A 15,080-nucleotide genomic window follows, 5' to 3' on the forward strand; every position below is an offset into this window, starting at 1 on the left:
ATCCAGCCAGCAATGATTTTCTTTGGCAGTGGCCAGAGACTGCAACTTGCTTTAGAATACAATATTTATGTATCCCAGTCTCACTTTTAATTGTGCAATGGCTTGAATTCTTCACCCTTGAGGGCCATGGATGATGATTTTTTTTAAAGTTATATTGAAATAGAAGCATCTCTACTTTGTGTACCACACTGGCCTGAACAGAAGACAGTGTGACTAAAGCTGGTATTGGACAGACTTGTACAGTTTTTGTCCCATATATGGTGATTCGGTGTAGTTCGGCAAGGAAAGGGCATCAATAGGAACTCCACAAATTTGGAACATGGTACTGGCCAGATTTTACAGTAGATATCCTGCAAACAACAGGATGGTTGGATAGGCTAGAGTGAGCTTATATGGCAACTTCAGCAGTTGGAACTTAGGACAATACCAGGTAGACTTTAGTCTATGGCCCAGATATCAAAAAAGAAACAAGTTAATTTAATTAAGCATTTTTAATGAAAATAACTAATGGACAGATTGGATGGACCGTTGTCATTCTGTGGTCATTTACTATGTTGTGTTACTACAAATATGGTAGATAATTATGGTTGCATCAAAGTGTTTCTATCATCCCAGCTGAGATGCTTATTCCCCTGCCAGATCTGGGCAGGTTTTTGCTTCATGCCACACTAGTTCAAATAAGCTATGACCGGCATTAAGCCAGGTCGCAGCTCTTTTTTTAAGCTAGGTTGAGCTGGTACATCATATTCTGTTCAAAGTTGCTGAACTACAAGGAGGGATGGGGTAGGGTAGAGGTTCCCAACCCATGGTACATGTATTAGAGAATAACACAGGGACAAATTTGTCCCTGTACTAGTGGAATCTATCTCTAACCCTCTTCTATCTCCACGAGTTCTGTCTCTGTCCTCATCTGCACAAGCCTCGAACACTTACAATTTTGAAGTAGCCTCTGTGAAGAAGGGATACTGGGATAAATGGACCATTGATCTGATCCAGTAAGGCTATTCTTATGTTCTTATGTGTATCAGACTGCATTCTCAAAACTACACGTGCACAGAAAGTAGGTGCAAATGTTTGTGGATACTTTGTACAAATTTTCAAAATGAAAGTATATTCATATTTTTACTTGGTAAAATTCTCAGTGCAAATTCTGCAGAATTAAAGTACCAGTGGACATTTAACTTTTACAGAATGTACTGGCAATGGCCCTCTCTAATTTTTTTTTTAACAACTATTGTGATATATTCACTAGCACCAAGGGGAGCAGTGATCCCTATATCTGGGTTCATCACTCCTGAAAGCTTGTCTTTAGGAAAAAAAAAATCATTGTTTACACACGCCTTTTATTTTATGAGCGTTTTAGGTAAAGAGGAACACACAATGCAGAAGACATTTTTCCCCCCTATCATAAAAGTCATTCTTTCTGACTCCCAGTACCTTGTTATTCTTCTCCTATTTTTCAGATATGAATTAAAACTCAAGTTTCTGGTCTTTTTGTTCTAGGAGGAGGTAAGGAAATAAATCATTTGTGTCAATGAGTAATTCCTGGGAGATTAGAACCTCTCCCTGAAACTGTATTGTTAGTTTTACAGAAACTGTAGAGAGCAGGCCAAGAGTCAACCATGTCTGAATTGTATGGGTGCCAACATTCTTCCTCTCTCTTAGGTGTACCAGTGCATGACCTGCTGGGTAGCCTGTCACTGCAGGTGTGCACTTGACAAACACACACACACTGTGTACAAAGTGACCCCTCCCCACACTGTACAGAATGCCCTACATACACACACACACACACTGCACAGAATGCCCTACATACACACACACAGGCCCAGATTCTATAAACAGCATCCCGATTGTGGGCAGCGGTAGGCATACTACTGCTGTTTAACCAGCCAATCAGGATACATGTTAAAAAAAAAAAAAAAAAAGAGAAAGCTCCTGAGGCAGGCCACCTACATTGGAGGTGCCTCCAGGAGTCTAGGGAGGCGCTCAAGCCTGCCTAAGGCTAGGTGTGCGTGTGGTATGCCCCGGAAGTAGCCTTAGGCAGAACTAAGTGGCTGTACGTGTCTCTCTAGGCCAGCAAAATGCTGGCTTACATTGTAGTAGACATGGCTGCTGAGGTTATCGTGGCAAGAGATCTCCCTGCCATAAGTTTAGTGGCTGCCCATCCCAACCAAACAATCGCATACAGGAGGGATTCCCAATCCCTCCTGCCAGATCCCCCACCCCCGGTAGATCACGCTGCCCCCCCAGACCTTTCTCTAACCTTTTAGGAAGGCTGGCTGGACGGTCTTCTCTCCATCCAGCCGGCCCGCCTTCATCTGAATGAGGTGGGCCTGCTCTTTCCCAGAGCATTGTGGGATGCACCAGGGAGGGGCTTAAGGCCTTATTGGCCCAGGCCCCTAAGGTCCCTCTCATGGGCGGGGCTCTAGGTGCCTGGGCCAACCATAATCTTAGGTTGCCCCATGTGCCTGTGGGCGAGGCCTTAGGCACATGGGCCTACCTAAGATTCTGGTTGGCCCAGGCACCTAAGGCTCCACCCATTGGAGGGGCTTTAGGCACGGGCCAACTTAAGATTCTGGTTGGCCCAAGTACCTAAGGCCCATCCTATGGGCGGGGCCTTAGACGCCTGGACCAATTAGGTCTTAGGCTCCTCCCTGGTGCATCCCACAATGCACTGGGAAGGGGCAGTCCTGCCTCATTCAGACAGAGGAGGGCCTGCCGGAGGGAAGACCTGTCCAGCCGGCCTTCCTAAAAGGTTAGAGGGGGTCAGGGTGGTGCAATAGACCGGAGGGAGGGGGAGTTTCCCGGCAGGAGGGATTTGGCATCCCTCCTGCCATGATTGTTCGTGGGGGGTGTGTGTCAACTGATAAGCTCAGTGGCTGCGTCTACTTACAACCTGATTCTCTAACTGGTGTCAGTAACATGGACACCGGTTAGAGAATCAGATTCACTTTAGGCTTCAGAGACTGGGCTTCCAACATAGCAATATAGTAGATGACAACAGATAAATCTGAATGGTGCATCCAGTCTGCCCAACCTGATTCAATCTAAAAAAAATTTTTTTCTTCTTCTTAGCTATTTCTGAGCATGAGTCCAAAGCTCTGCCCGGTACTGTGCTTAGGTAGAGAAGACATGGTGGCTGTTACCCTTGGTCAGCCATGTTGGGGGCCGAAACCTGTGTGTGGGGGGGAGAAACAGTGTTCACCGTGGCTATGGGGACAAGGCCATTCACCGCCCCATGGAGCGGTGAATGGCCTTATCTCCGCAGTTAAGGGAGGGAACGTGCGTGGTCACCGATGGGCACCCTCCCTCCATACCAATTGCCGCCGCTGCCCAAGCATCTCTCTCCCTCCATCCCTCCTGATCGCTGCCACCTGAGCCTGATCACCGCCACCACCCGAGCATCTCCCTCCCTGCCTCTTACCTTTGCGGCAGGCAATTTCTCCAAATTTGATTCCTACGAACAGCCGGAGCATTGAAATCGCATGTGGCTGCCGTAAAGGTCATCTCTGACACAACCAGAAGTTGCATCTGAGACGACCTTTCCTGCAGCCACATGCAACTTCAATACCCTGGCTGCTCGTAGGAAGCAAATTTAGAAAATGCCTGCCGCGAAGGCAAGGGGCAGGAAGGGAGAAAGGGAGGAAAGGTAGGGTGGAGAAGAACAGATGCTGAAGGGACCTGGGGAAGGTGGGGTGGAGAGGAACAGACACTGAAGGGAACTGGGGAAGGTGGAGTGGAGAGGAACAGACGCTGAAGAGAAACAGCAGAGTTACTGAGGCATATTTGCAACCTGTCCTTGAGAACAGGGGTAATCCCGGAGGACTGGAAGATAGCGAATGTTACACCGATCTTCAAAAAAGGATTGAGAGGCGACCCGGGAAACTACAGACCGGTGAGCTTAACCTCTGTTCCGGGGAAGATGGCCAAATCACTAATCAGGGAAGGTATCAATGAGCATATAGGAAAACATAATCTGATGAGATCAAGCCAACATGGTTTCTGTAAAGGCTGATCATGCCAGACGAATCTACTGCATTTCTTTGAGGGGATAAGTAAACAATTGGACCAAGGTGATCCCGTAGACATCGTATATCTAGATTTCCAAAAAGCCTTCGACAAGGTGCCCCATGAACGCCTACTGAAGAAACTGTGGAGTCACGGGGTGGAAGGGGACGTGCACAGATGGATCAAAAATTGGCTGGCGGGCAGGAAGCAGAGAGTAGGAGTAAAGGGGCACTACTCTGACTGGATAGGGGTCACAAGTGGTGTTCCGCAAGGGTCAGTGCTGGGACCACTGCTGTTCAATATATTTATTAATGATCTAGAAACGGGGACGAAGTGCGAAGTTATCAAATTCGCGGATGACACAAAACTCTCCAGCAGGGTCAGAACTGTTGAGGAATGCATAGAACTGCAGAGCGACCTGAACAAACTGAGTGAGTGGGCAAAAAAATGGCAGATGAGCTTCAATGTGGAGAAATGTAAGGTCTTGCACATAGGGAAGGGGAACTCCATGTACAGCTATACGATGGGAGGGAGGGTACTCGGGGAAGGCAGCCAAGAAAAAGATCTGGGGGTATTGGTGGATAACACAATGAAGCCGGCGGCGCAATGTGCAGCGGCCTCAAAAAAAGCGAGCAGAATGTTGGGCATTATCAAAAAAGGTATCACTACCAGAACGAAGGAAGTTATCCTGCCACTGTATTGAGCAATGGTGCGCCCACATCTGGAATACTGCGTCCAATACTGGTCGCCATACCTCAAGAAGGACATGGCAATACTCGAGAGGATCCAGAGGAGAGCAACGAGGATGATAAAGGGTATGGAGAACCTTTCATATGCCGAACGGTTAGACAGGCTGGGGCTCTTTACCCTGGAAAAGCGGAGACTGAGAGGGGACATGATAGAGATTTATAAAATCATGAAAGGCATAGAGAAGGTGGAGAGGGACAGATTCTTTAGACTAGCAGGGACAACTAAAACAAGAGGTCATTCAGAAAAACTGAGAGGAGACAGATTCATAACGAATGCAAGGAAGTTCTTCTTCACTCAACGGGTGATAGACATCTGGAACGCGCTTCCCGGAGAGGTGATAAGACAGAGTACAATTCTGGGGTTCAAAAAGGGACTGGATGACTTCCTGGAAGCGAAGGGGATAACAGGGTACAGATAGAGGTTTACCTTACAGGACATTGAGCGAATAGGGTATGGACATTTTAGGTTAGGTAGGGAAAACTTTCAGGTCATGGACCTGGAGGGCCACCGCGGGAGCGGACTGCCGGGCACGATGGACCCTGGTCTGACCCGGCAGAGGCAATGCTTATTTTCTTATGAGAAATGGGGAAGGTGGGGAGGAACAGATGCTGAAGGGAACTGGGGAAGGTGGGCTAGAGAGGAACAGGGGCGGAAGGGAACTGGGGAAGGAGGGGTGTGGTGGGACAGACGCTAAAGGGAACTGGTGAAGGTGGGGTGGAGAGGAACAGGCACTGAAGGAAACTGGGGAAGGTGGGGTGGAGAGGAATAGATGCTGAAGTGAACTGGGGAAGATGGGGTGGGGAGGAACAGATGCTGAAGGGAACTGGGGAAGGTGGGGTGGAGAGGAACAGACGCTGAAGGGAAATGGGGAAGAGAGAGATTCCATACTATGGGGGGAGTGGAGGGAAGAAGATAGGTGGCAGACCAATTGGGGTGGGGGTAGAGGGAGAGGTGGAAGGGAGAGGCACAGTAACAGAGCATATGGAAGAGACAGAGAAGGCAGACAGTGGATGGAAGGAAATGAATGAGAAGATGAGGAAAGCAGAAACCAGACAACATAGGTAGAAAAAAAATTTATATTTATTTTTTTTTTTTTGCTTTAGGATAAAGTAGTATATTAGTTGTGTTGATAAAAATTTATATACAAAGCCCTGCCAGCTGAACATCTCTTTCTCTAGTTCAGCAGCCAGAACTTTGATTTATAAGGAAGGAATAAGCTAAATATTGCAGTAAGGCTTGTATGGATGCTGCGGGGACAGTGGTGGCGGGGATGGGGTGAAGACAGTGGTCATGGGGACGGGGCGGGGACAGTGGTTAAGGGGACAATGGTCGCGGGGATGTGGTAGTGACGGGGACAAATTTTTCCCCCGTGTCATTCTCTATTCTTAGGTTCCAATTACTGAAGTCTCCGTCAAAGCTCACTCCAGCCCCATACAGAATCTAGGCCACAGTGTATAGAGTGCCCTGCGGATTATGAGCACTGGAAGGGAGAGGAATCGGTTACAAATTACTGATTACAAGGCATAAAGAGAAATCTGTTACAGATTACCAATGATATGGTAAAAACAATTTAGAACAAGAGAACAAAGACTTCATTGTGGATACAGTTATGGAAGGTAAACAGTGTCTGAGGCAGTAATTTATTGTGTGGCATGAATTCAGAAGGTGCATTGTGGTCCCTGAACCAGAAAATCAGAAGGACAGCAAAAGAGCAATTTGTAACGGACTTTATATGCAGCTGTACGTTTTGGAATATTCTACTATGTTCCGATTATTTATTTTAAAAATTAATTTTCCGATTATTACCTAAGCGGGTTACAGTAGAAAACATACACATTCAAAACGTACACAAACGTATTATAAAATATACATCCTATCCTGTTCTTCTAAATATATTCACTAAAACTAGCAAAACGTTAATAAAATCTTTGTACTATACAAACTTCTTAAAATACAGTTCTCTTCAAAACTAACTTGTAGTAATTGGAAGAAATGTGATCGTTTAAATTTTTCGTTCTGGTGGGCAAGTCTTTGCTCTAGTTATAGATTTGAAAGAATAAATGCTGAAAATTTAGGACATAGTAATATATTTAAATTAATATGGGGCCCATTGGCATCTTATGTTACCTCTTTGTAATTGTTTGTTAACTGTGAATCAGTTTGTTCTTTACTATGGTACATATCCAGGGCAGGGGGGGGGGGGGAGAGTGATTCTTTATGTCATAAATTGATTTCTGAATATTTATAATTGGGATGAGTGTGAAGATATCATTATTCAGAATAGATAGGATATTTATGATAATATGTTTGTGTTATACGGAATGATAATTGTTTGGGTGGGTGGGTGGTGGGGGAAAAAGGATGATTATGAACATGAGAAAGATGAATGTGCTTTTATTGTATTACTATGAGTTGCATTGGTGGTATTGCACTGTTGTAGTTTTGAAAATTAATAAAGAATTAAAAAAAAAACAACAACAAAACTTGTAGTATGTTCTGCCGCCCTAGATAGTTTTCAGAAATTTTGATATGATTAGAAAAATAAAGGGAATTTTAGCAAAAACTGAAATATGGGCCAAGTTCTAGCTGGTGTAATAGTTATTATAACCTAAGCTCCAGTACCAGCATAATGACTGCAATATACATATATTGAGTGCTGTTATCTATACAGACAGAGGCACTGAATTTATGTACTACTTGTGTAGCTTAGGCCTGCTAAATTAAGGGGGGGGGGAGATATTAAGGTGGACTACTGTAAAGATGTATTATTTTACTGTTAACCCCTAGGTTTCATTGTAGAACACGGGACCTGTGCTCGTAGCATGAGTCAATGATAAAATATTATACCTTAACAGTAGCTCATGTTGATAACTACTTCCCCAAGTGTATAATTTATGCAGACAGTGGCTGAATATCGCTGCTTTCTAGATAATTCTTTGTCCTGTTCTTGGTCCTTCCTTAACCTAATCCAGAAATATATGGTTGTTCAATCAGATCTTTGACTCAATATTGTCTCTATAGGGGACACTCGATCAAACTGCATGGAAATACTTTTAAAACCAGTAGTAGGAAATATTTTTTTCACTCAGAGAATAGTTAAGCTCTGGAACGCGTTGCCAGAGGTTGTGGTAAAAGCGGATAGCGTAGCTGGTTTTAAGAAAGGTTAGGACAAATTCCTGGAGGAAAAGTCCATAGTCTGTTATTAAGACATGGGGGAAGCCTCTGCTTGCCCTGGATCGGTAGCATGGAATGTTGCTACTCTCTGGGTTTTGGCCAGTTACTAGTGACTTGGATTGGCCACCGTGAGAACGGGCTACTAGGCTTGATGGACCATTGGTCTGACCCAGTAAGGCTATTCTTATGTTCTTATTATTTTATTTTATTTTTTTAAATACACGGATAGCCAAGTTATACGTTTTATTTTAAATACTGTCCTAAATGTTTATTTACTTATTTTTGTAATGTTTAATCTTATTGTTTTCAAGACTCAAAATTAACTAGGACAGCAAACCTTTTTTTAAAAATAAATAAAACTATGAAATTTATATTTTCACATTTCATAAATATACTGAACAGTTATTGTAACTATATCCAGTGTTAAGAGACTGATATGCCAGCTGCTGCAATCTCAATATCTGAAAAGGTATGAGATTTGGGCAGTTGAAATTAGGGATTGGAGCTGAAAATAAAAGCCGTCGACCCTGTAGGAAATGAAAGGTATTTATCATTTAAAATTAGGCACAGTTTTCCAGACACAAGATTATGTAGACTGAAAACAAAGAAGAAACATTTCCTGAGCCCTCTAACAGCAACCACAATACTTTGGTCAGGATTCAGATTGTAATTATCTATTATTTTCCATTATCTTTCACCTTCATAATACATAGTTATTAGCAAGCATTTTGAGAGAATAATACGTAGGTAATGATAATATTATAAAACCATGTCTTGAAAAGTATTTTAGGCATCACTCTGAAATGGAAAACATGTCAAAGGAATTTTATTTCTATTTTTCATATCTGGCCTTTTTCATATTTTTCCAGGCTTCCATATTTTATGTAACTGGAAGCTGACATGGATTATACACTTTACTGTCAGATCATTTATTTATTTATTTAAAACTTTTTTAAACCGTTTACAAAAAACTAAACAGTTTACATCAATTAAAACATACATAAGATAAAACCAAATCATGTCATAAAATCTACATAATTAAACAATTTATTCTCTTCAAATATCACCTAATAAATCGCAAGATTACAATAGCATAAATGATTACCGTATTTTCGCGGATATAACGCGCACCATTGTAAAACGCGCACAGGGGTATAGCGCGCAGAAATCACGATGATATGTACAAAAACTTTTCTATACCGCGCTCAGGCATATAACGCGCATGCTGCCCGACTCTCCTCTGGCCACCCCGACTCTCCTTTCGCTCTCCCCGACTCTCCTCTGGCCACCCCGACTCTCCTTTCGCCCTCCCCGACTCTCCTCTGGTTGCCCCGACTCACAGTTCACCCGCCCTGACTTTCGGTGCACTGCCCCGCCTCTCCGTGCCTGTCCCCCTTGAAGTCCTGTCCCCCCTTGAAGGTCTGCCTGTCCCCCCTTGAAGGTCTGCCTGTCCCCCCTTGAAGTCCTGTCCCCCTTGAAGGTCTGCCTGTCCCCCTTGAAGATCTGCCTGTCCCCCCTTGAAGTCCTGTCCCCATCCTGAAAGCCTGATGCCCCCCCTCGACGTCCGATTCTTCTCCCCCCTCGGCAGGACCACTCGCACCCCCACCCCGAAGGACCGCCGACTCCCCGACAATATTGGGCCAGGAGGGAGCCCAAACCCTCCTGGCCACGGCGACCCCCTAACCCCACCCCGCACTACATTACGGGCAGGAGGGATCCCAGGCCCTCCTGCCCTCGACGCAAACCCCCCTCCCTCCAACGACCGCCCCCCCCCAAGAACCTCCGACCGACCCGCGACCCCCCTGGCCGACCCCCCCACCCCCCTTCCCCGTACCTTTGGAAGTTGGCCGGACAGACGGGAGCCAAACCCGCCTGTCCGGCAGGCAGCCAACGAAGGAATGAGGCCGGATTGGCCCATCCGTCCTAAAGCTCCGCCTACTGGTGGGGCCTAAGGCGCGTGGGCCAATCAGAATAGGCCCTGGAGCCTTAGGTCCCACCTGGGGGCGCGGCCTGAGACACATGGTCGGGTTTGGCCCATGTGCCTCAGGCCGCGCCCCCAGGTGGGACCTAAGGCTCCAGGGCCTATTCTGATTGGCCCACGCGCCTTAGGCCCCACCAGTAGGCGGAGCTTTAGGACGGATGGGCCAATCCGGCCTCATTCCTTCATTGGCTGCCTGCCGGACAGGCGGGTTTGGCTCCCGTCTGTCCGGCCAACTTCCAAAGGTACGGGGAAGGGGGGTGGGGGGGTCGGCCAGGGGGGTCGCGGGTCGGTCGGAGGTTCTTGGGGGGGGGCGGTCGTTGGAGGGAGGGGGGTTTGCGTCGAGGGCAGGAGGGCCTGGGATCCCTCCTGCCCGTAATGTAGTGCGGGGTGGGGTTAGGGGGTCGCCGTGGCCAGGAGGGTTTGGGCTCCCTTCTGGCCCAACTACACAAAGTACGGGGAAGGCGGGTGGGGGTGTCTTGGGGGTCGGCCAGGGGGGTCGCGGGTCGGCTGGGGGACGGGCGGAGGTTCTTGGGGGGGGGCGGTCGTTGGGGGGAGGGGGTTTGCGTCGAGGGCAGGAGGGCCTGGGATCCCTCCTGCCCGTAATGTAGTGCGGGGTGGGGTTAGGGGGTCGCCGTGGCCAGGAGGGTTTGGGCTCCCTCCTGGCCCGATATTGTTGGGGAGTCGGCGGTCCTTCGGGGTGAGGGTGCGAGTGGTCCTGCCGGGGGGGGGATGTATCGGACGTCGGGGAGTCGGCCGGGCAAGAGGGCTTGGGCTCCCTCTTGCTCCGATCGTGGATGCGGGTGCGGGTGGGAGCGCGTGCGAGCGGTCGTTCGGGGTGGGGGTGCGAGCGGTCCTGCTGGGGGGGTGAATCGGGCGTCGGGCGGGGTGGGAACTATGTTTAAAAACTTTTGTATACCGCGCTCAGGCATATAACGCGCGAGGGGTATGCGCGGTACGTAAAATCACGTATAACGCGCGCGTTATATCCGCGAAAATACGGTAAACAGATTCTTTTTTTCAAATACCTACTAATAGATCACAAAAATACAGTAAAAAAAACATCTAAATTTTTAACTGTTTCTTAAACTGATTTACATCATAGACCTAGTACCACTCTGCTACTAAGGGAAACTGGATAAAACTGGGTGGAATAAAACGTGTAAATTATCAGCTTTCTGTGCCCTAGAAAGGGACCTGAGTGTTCGCTTACGCAAGGATCTTCTAATTATCAAAACTGATGATGGCAATCTCTGAAATGGCCTACCAGCAGAGGTGGCAGCAGCCATCACTAACGAAATTGGGAATGCTTGGGATGTGGGAGTTTGTGACTCCACCAGACCCGCCCAAAGATATAAACTATCCTTCCCCTCTCTACGCGGTATTCTCTATGCTGGTAAACTGGGAAAATCTCTTCTCTTCAAAATCACAGATCTCTGGATTCACAGTCAACAAACAATTACAATGAGGTAACATTAGATGCCAATGGGCCCCATATTAATTTAAATATATTACCATGTCCTAAATTTTCAGCATTTATTCTTTCAAATCTATAACTAGAGCAAAGACTTGCCCACCAGAACGAAAAATTTAAACGATCACATTTCTTCCAATTACTACAAGTTAGTTTTGAAGAGAACTGTATTTTAAGAAGTTTGTATAGTACAAAGATTTTATTAATGTTTTACTATCCCGTTGCGGAACCTGGGCTCTCTCCAACTATTCCGCAAGCAACTGAAAACTTGGCTCTTCTCTAACATGTAATTCTATTTTCACCCTTACTCTTCCATTCTATATATAAGCTCAAACAAATCTTTTCCTTTCTCTTCTTATATTTTAAGTTCTTGTAAACTGTGCCGAGCTCCAATTCCGTGGAGAGGATGCAGTATATAAACTTAAGGTTTATTTTAGTTTAGTTTATTTATTTATTTTTTTTTAGTTCAATATTTTTTATTGAGTTTTTTGAAAAAATATAAGAAACAGTTCAAGTACAAGATATCAAAAAATAAAACAAAACATTTAGTATAACAAATATTCAGTTACAGTGTGCAATGTAGAATTGAATCGTTTTAAAAGATCTAAAGTACTAGGACTGTTCATGAAAAAATAATAAAAGAAAAGATAAGAGGAAAGAGAAATTGAAGGAAGAAAGAAAAAGAATAAAATGAGGAAAAAGATGAAGGTAAAGAAAAAGAAGAGGAAGAGGAAGAAGAAGAAGAAGACAGGAGTGTCTATGAAATAGATTGAACATATGAGTTTATTTTATTTATTTTTTATTTTAGTTTAGTGTGGCGCAGTGGTTAAAGCTACAGCCTCAGCACTCTGAGGATGTGGGTTCAAACCCATGCTGCTCCTTGTGACCCTGGGCAAGTCACTTAGGGGTCCTTTTAACAAGGTGCGCTAGCTGATTTAGCGAACGCTAAAGCGTACATTATAGTCTATGGACGCGTTAGTGTTTAGCACGTGCTAATATTTAGCGTATGCTAAATTGGTTAGTGTGCCTTAGTAAAAGGACCCCTTAATTATCTCATTGCCCCGGGTACATTTGATAGATTGAGAGCCCGCCAGGAAAGAAGAAAAAAAGCTTGAGTACCTGAATAAATTCATGTAAACCATTTTGAGTTCACTGGGGAGAACATTAGGGAGATTGTGAACTTTAAATGTTTAATTGCAAATAGAAAGATATGAGGATTTATATGAAAGACTATGGATTTCATTTTTGCATAAATACGTTAACAAGCTTACTGGCATTTTAACACCATGACTATTATTGTTGGATAAATTTACTAGTGTAATCAAATACTTATTCTTGTGTCACTTAATAATGCAAAATAAATAAATAAATAAACCAACGAAGTGGACAAGACAAGACAAACATGGGGAGGAATGAGAGAGTACTAGAGGAAGTGTTGTTTCTCTGAAGTTTATCCACACACATTTATTTCCATTTTTTCACATCAGGGTGAATGCAAATAGCATGTTAGGAATTATCAGGAAAGGAAAACAAAGATGAAAATGTTATAATGTCTATGGCAGTGGTCTCAAACTCAAACCCTTTGCAGGGCCACATTTTGGATTTGTAGGTATTTGGAGGGCCTCAGAAAAAAATAGTTAATGTCTTATTAAAGAAATGACAATTTTGCATGAGGTAAAACTCTTTATAGTTTATCAATCTTTCGTTTTGGCTATGTCTCAATAATAATATTGTAATTTATAGCTAAAGAGACATATGATCAAGAAACTGTTTTATTTTACTTTTGTGATTATGATAAACATACCAAGGCCCTCAAAATAGTACCTGGCGGGTCACGAGTTTGAGACCACTGCTCTATAGTATGGCCACACCTCGAATACTGTGTGCAGTTCTGGTCACTGTATCTCAATAAAGATATAGCAGAATTAGAAAAGTTACAGATAAGGGCAATAAAAATGATAAAAGGGATGACTTCCCTATGAGGAGAGGCTAAAGCGGCTAGGGCTCTTCAGCTTGGAGAAGAGACGGCTCAGGAATGATATGAAAGAGGTCCATAAAATGAGTGGAGTGGAAAGGGTAGATGTGAATCGCTTGATCACTCTTTCCAAAAATACTAGGACTAGGGACATGCGATGAAGCTACTAAGTAGTAGATTTAAAACAAACCAGAGAAAATATTTCTTCACACAAGGTGTAATTAAACTCTGGAATTTGTTGCTGGAGAATGTGGTGAAATCAGTTAGCGGGGTTTAAAAAAGGCTTGGATAATTTCTTAAAAGAGAAGTCCATAGACCATTATTGAGATTGCTTAAGGAAATCCACTGTTTATTCCTAGGATAAGCAGTATAGAATCTGTTTTGCTACTTCGGATCTAGCTAGGTACTTAGGACCTGGGTTGGCTACTGTTGGAAACAGGATGCTGTGCTTGATGGACCTTTGGTCTGTCCCAGTATGGCAATTCTTATGTTCTTATGATTTATGAGGGTTCTCAAGAATGCATTCTGTAAGTGATTATTCAATGAAATAAAAATGTGGTTTTGCTTTTTTTCAGTGAACAAGTACTTAGCTTCTTACCGGATTCTCAGTCTGGTGGATGCCGACGAGGAAGATAAGCTCAGAAAAGAAGAGGGCAGCCACTAGGTTTTTGTGGATACTGTGCAGGTTTGAGCGCAGGGATCGGATCAGAACCAGTAAGATTAATGTCACTAGCAAGGCCATCAGTGAAATTGAGACAGCAGTATGGGTGATGATCTTCAGTGGCAGAACTTCACCATTCTGTAAGAAAGTGAGATATAAATGTCAGTGACTTATATTAGGACTATACATTTTTCTATCATCAAAATAAAACAAAGGAGGCATAATTAAACAGGAATTAGTATATTAAAGGTATATATAGGGCTAGATTCAACAACCTGCTCAATCGGGCCCGATCCAGGCAGGTCCGACGAATTCAATATAAAATATGCAGATCGGGTGATCGGAGGAATGCCCCCATTTGCCTGCATGGATCGCTGTTGTGCGATCTGCGCGCATGCGCAGACCATCCGTAGATGGTCTGCGCATGCCCGTCCCAGCTGCGACTTTTTATTTTTATTTTTTTTAACTTTTTAAACTTTAGGTTTGAACCCCGGGGAAGGGCAGGAGAGATTCAGGGAAGGGCAGGAGAACGGCAATGTGGCAAGAGAGATTCGGGGAAGATTGAGGCAGAGCAGGGAGAGCAGCAGGAGACAAGACGCTGGGAAGAGCAGGGAGGCATTCGGGGGGGGGGGAGATCAGGCCAGAGCAGGGCGAGCAGCAAGAGACAGAAGCTGGGCAGAGCAGGGCGGCATTCGAAGAGAAGATCGGGACAGAGCAGGGCGAGCAGAAGGAGACAGAAGCTGGGCAGAGCAGGATGGCATTCGAAGAGAAGATCGGGACAGAGCAGGGCGAGCAGAAGGAGACAGAAGCTGGGCAGAGCAGGGCGGCATTCGAAGAGAAGATCGGGACAGAGCAGGGCGAGCAGAAGGAGACAGAAGCTGGGCAGAGCAGGGCGGCATTCGAAGAGAAGATCGGGACAGAGCAGGGCGAGCAGAAGGAGACAGAAGCTGGGCAGAGCAGGGCGGCATTCGAAGAGAAGATCGGGACAGAGCAGGGCGAGCAGTAGGAGACAGAAGCTGGGCAGAGCAGGATGGCATTTGGGGCGAGCAGGCAGGAG

General features: G+C 45.1%; 1 protein-coding gene across 3 annotated transcripts in view; it reads right to left on the bottom strand.

Moving 5' to 3' along the window:
* CELSR1 (cadherin EGF LAG seven-pass G-type receptor 1) overlaps positions 1-15,080 on the bottom strand; it is a 332,485-nt gene that overhangs the window by 49,742 nt on the left and 267,663 nt on the right. For all 3 annotated transcript variants that reach the window (XM_033957924.1, XM_033957923.1, XM_033957925.1), the window contains exon 24: positions 13,961-14,161. In XM_033957924.1, the coding sequence (XP_033813815.1) occupies positions 13,961-14,161 (201 nt within the window). The remainder of the gene's footprint in view (positions 1-13,960; positions 14,162-15,080) is intronic.

The sequence above is a fragment of the Geotrypetes seraphini genome, chromosome 9 (assembly GCF_902459505.1).
Source record: "Geotrypetes seraphini chromosome 9, aGeoSer1.1, whole genome shotgun sequence".
NCBI lineage: Eukaryota > Metazoa > Chordata > Amphibia > Gymnophiona > Dermophiidae > Geotrypetes > Geotrypetes seraphini.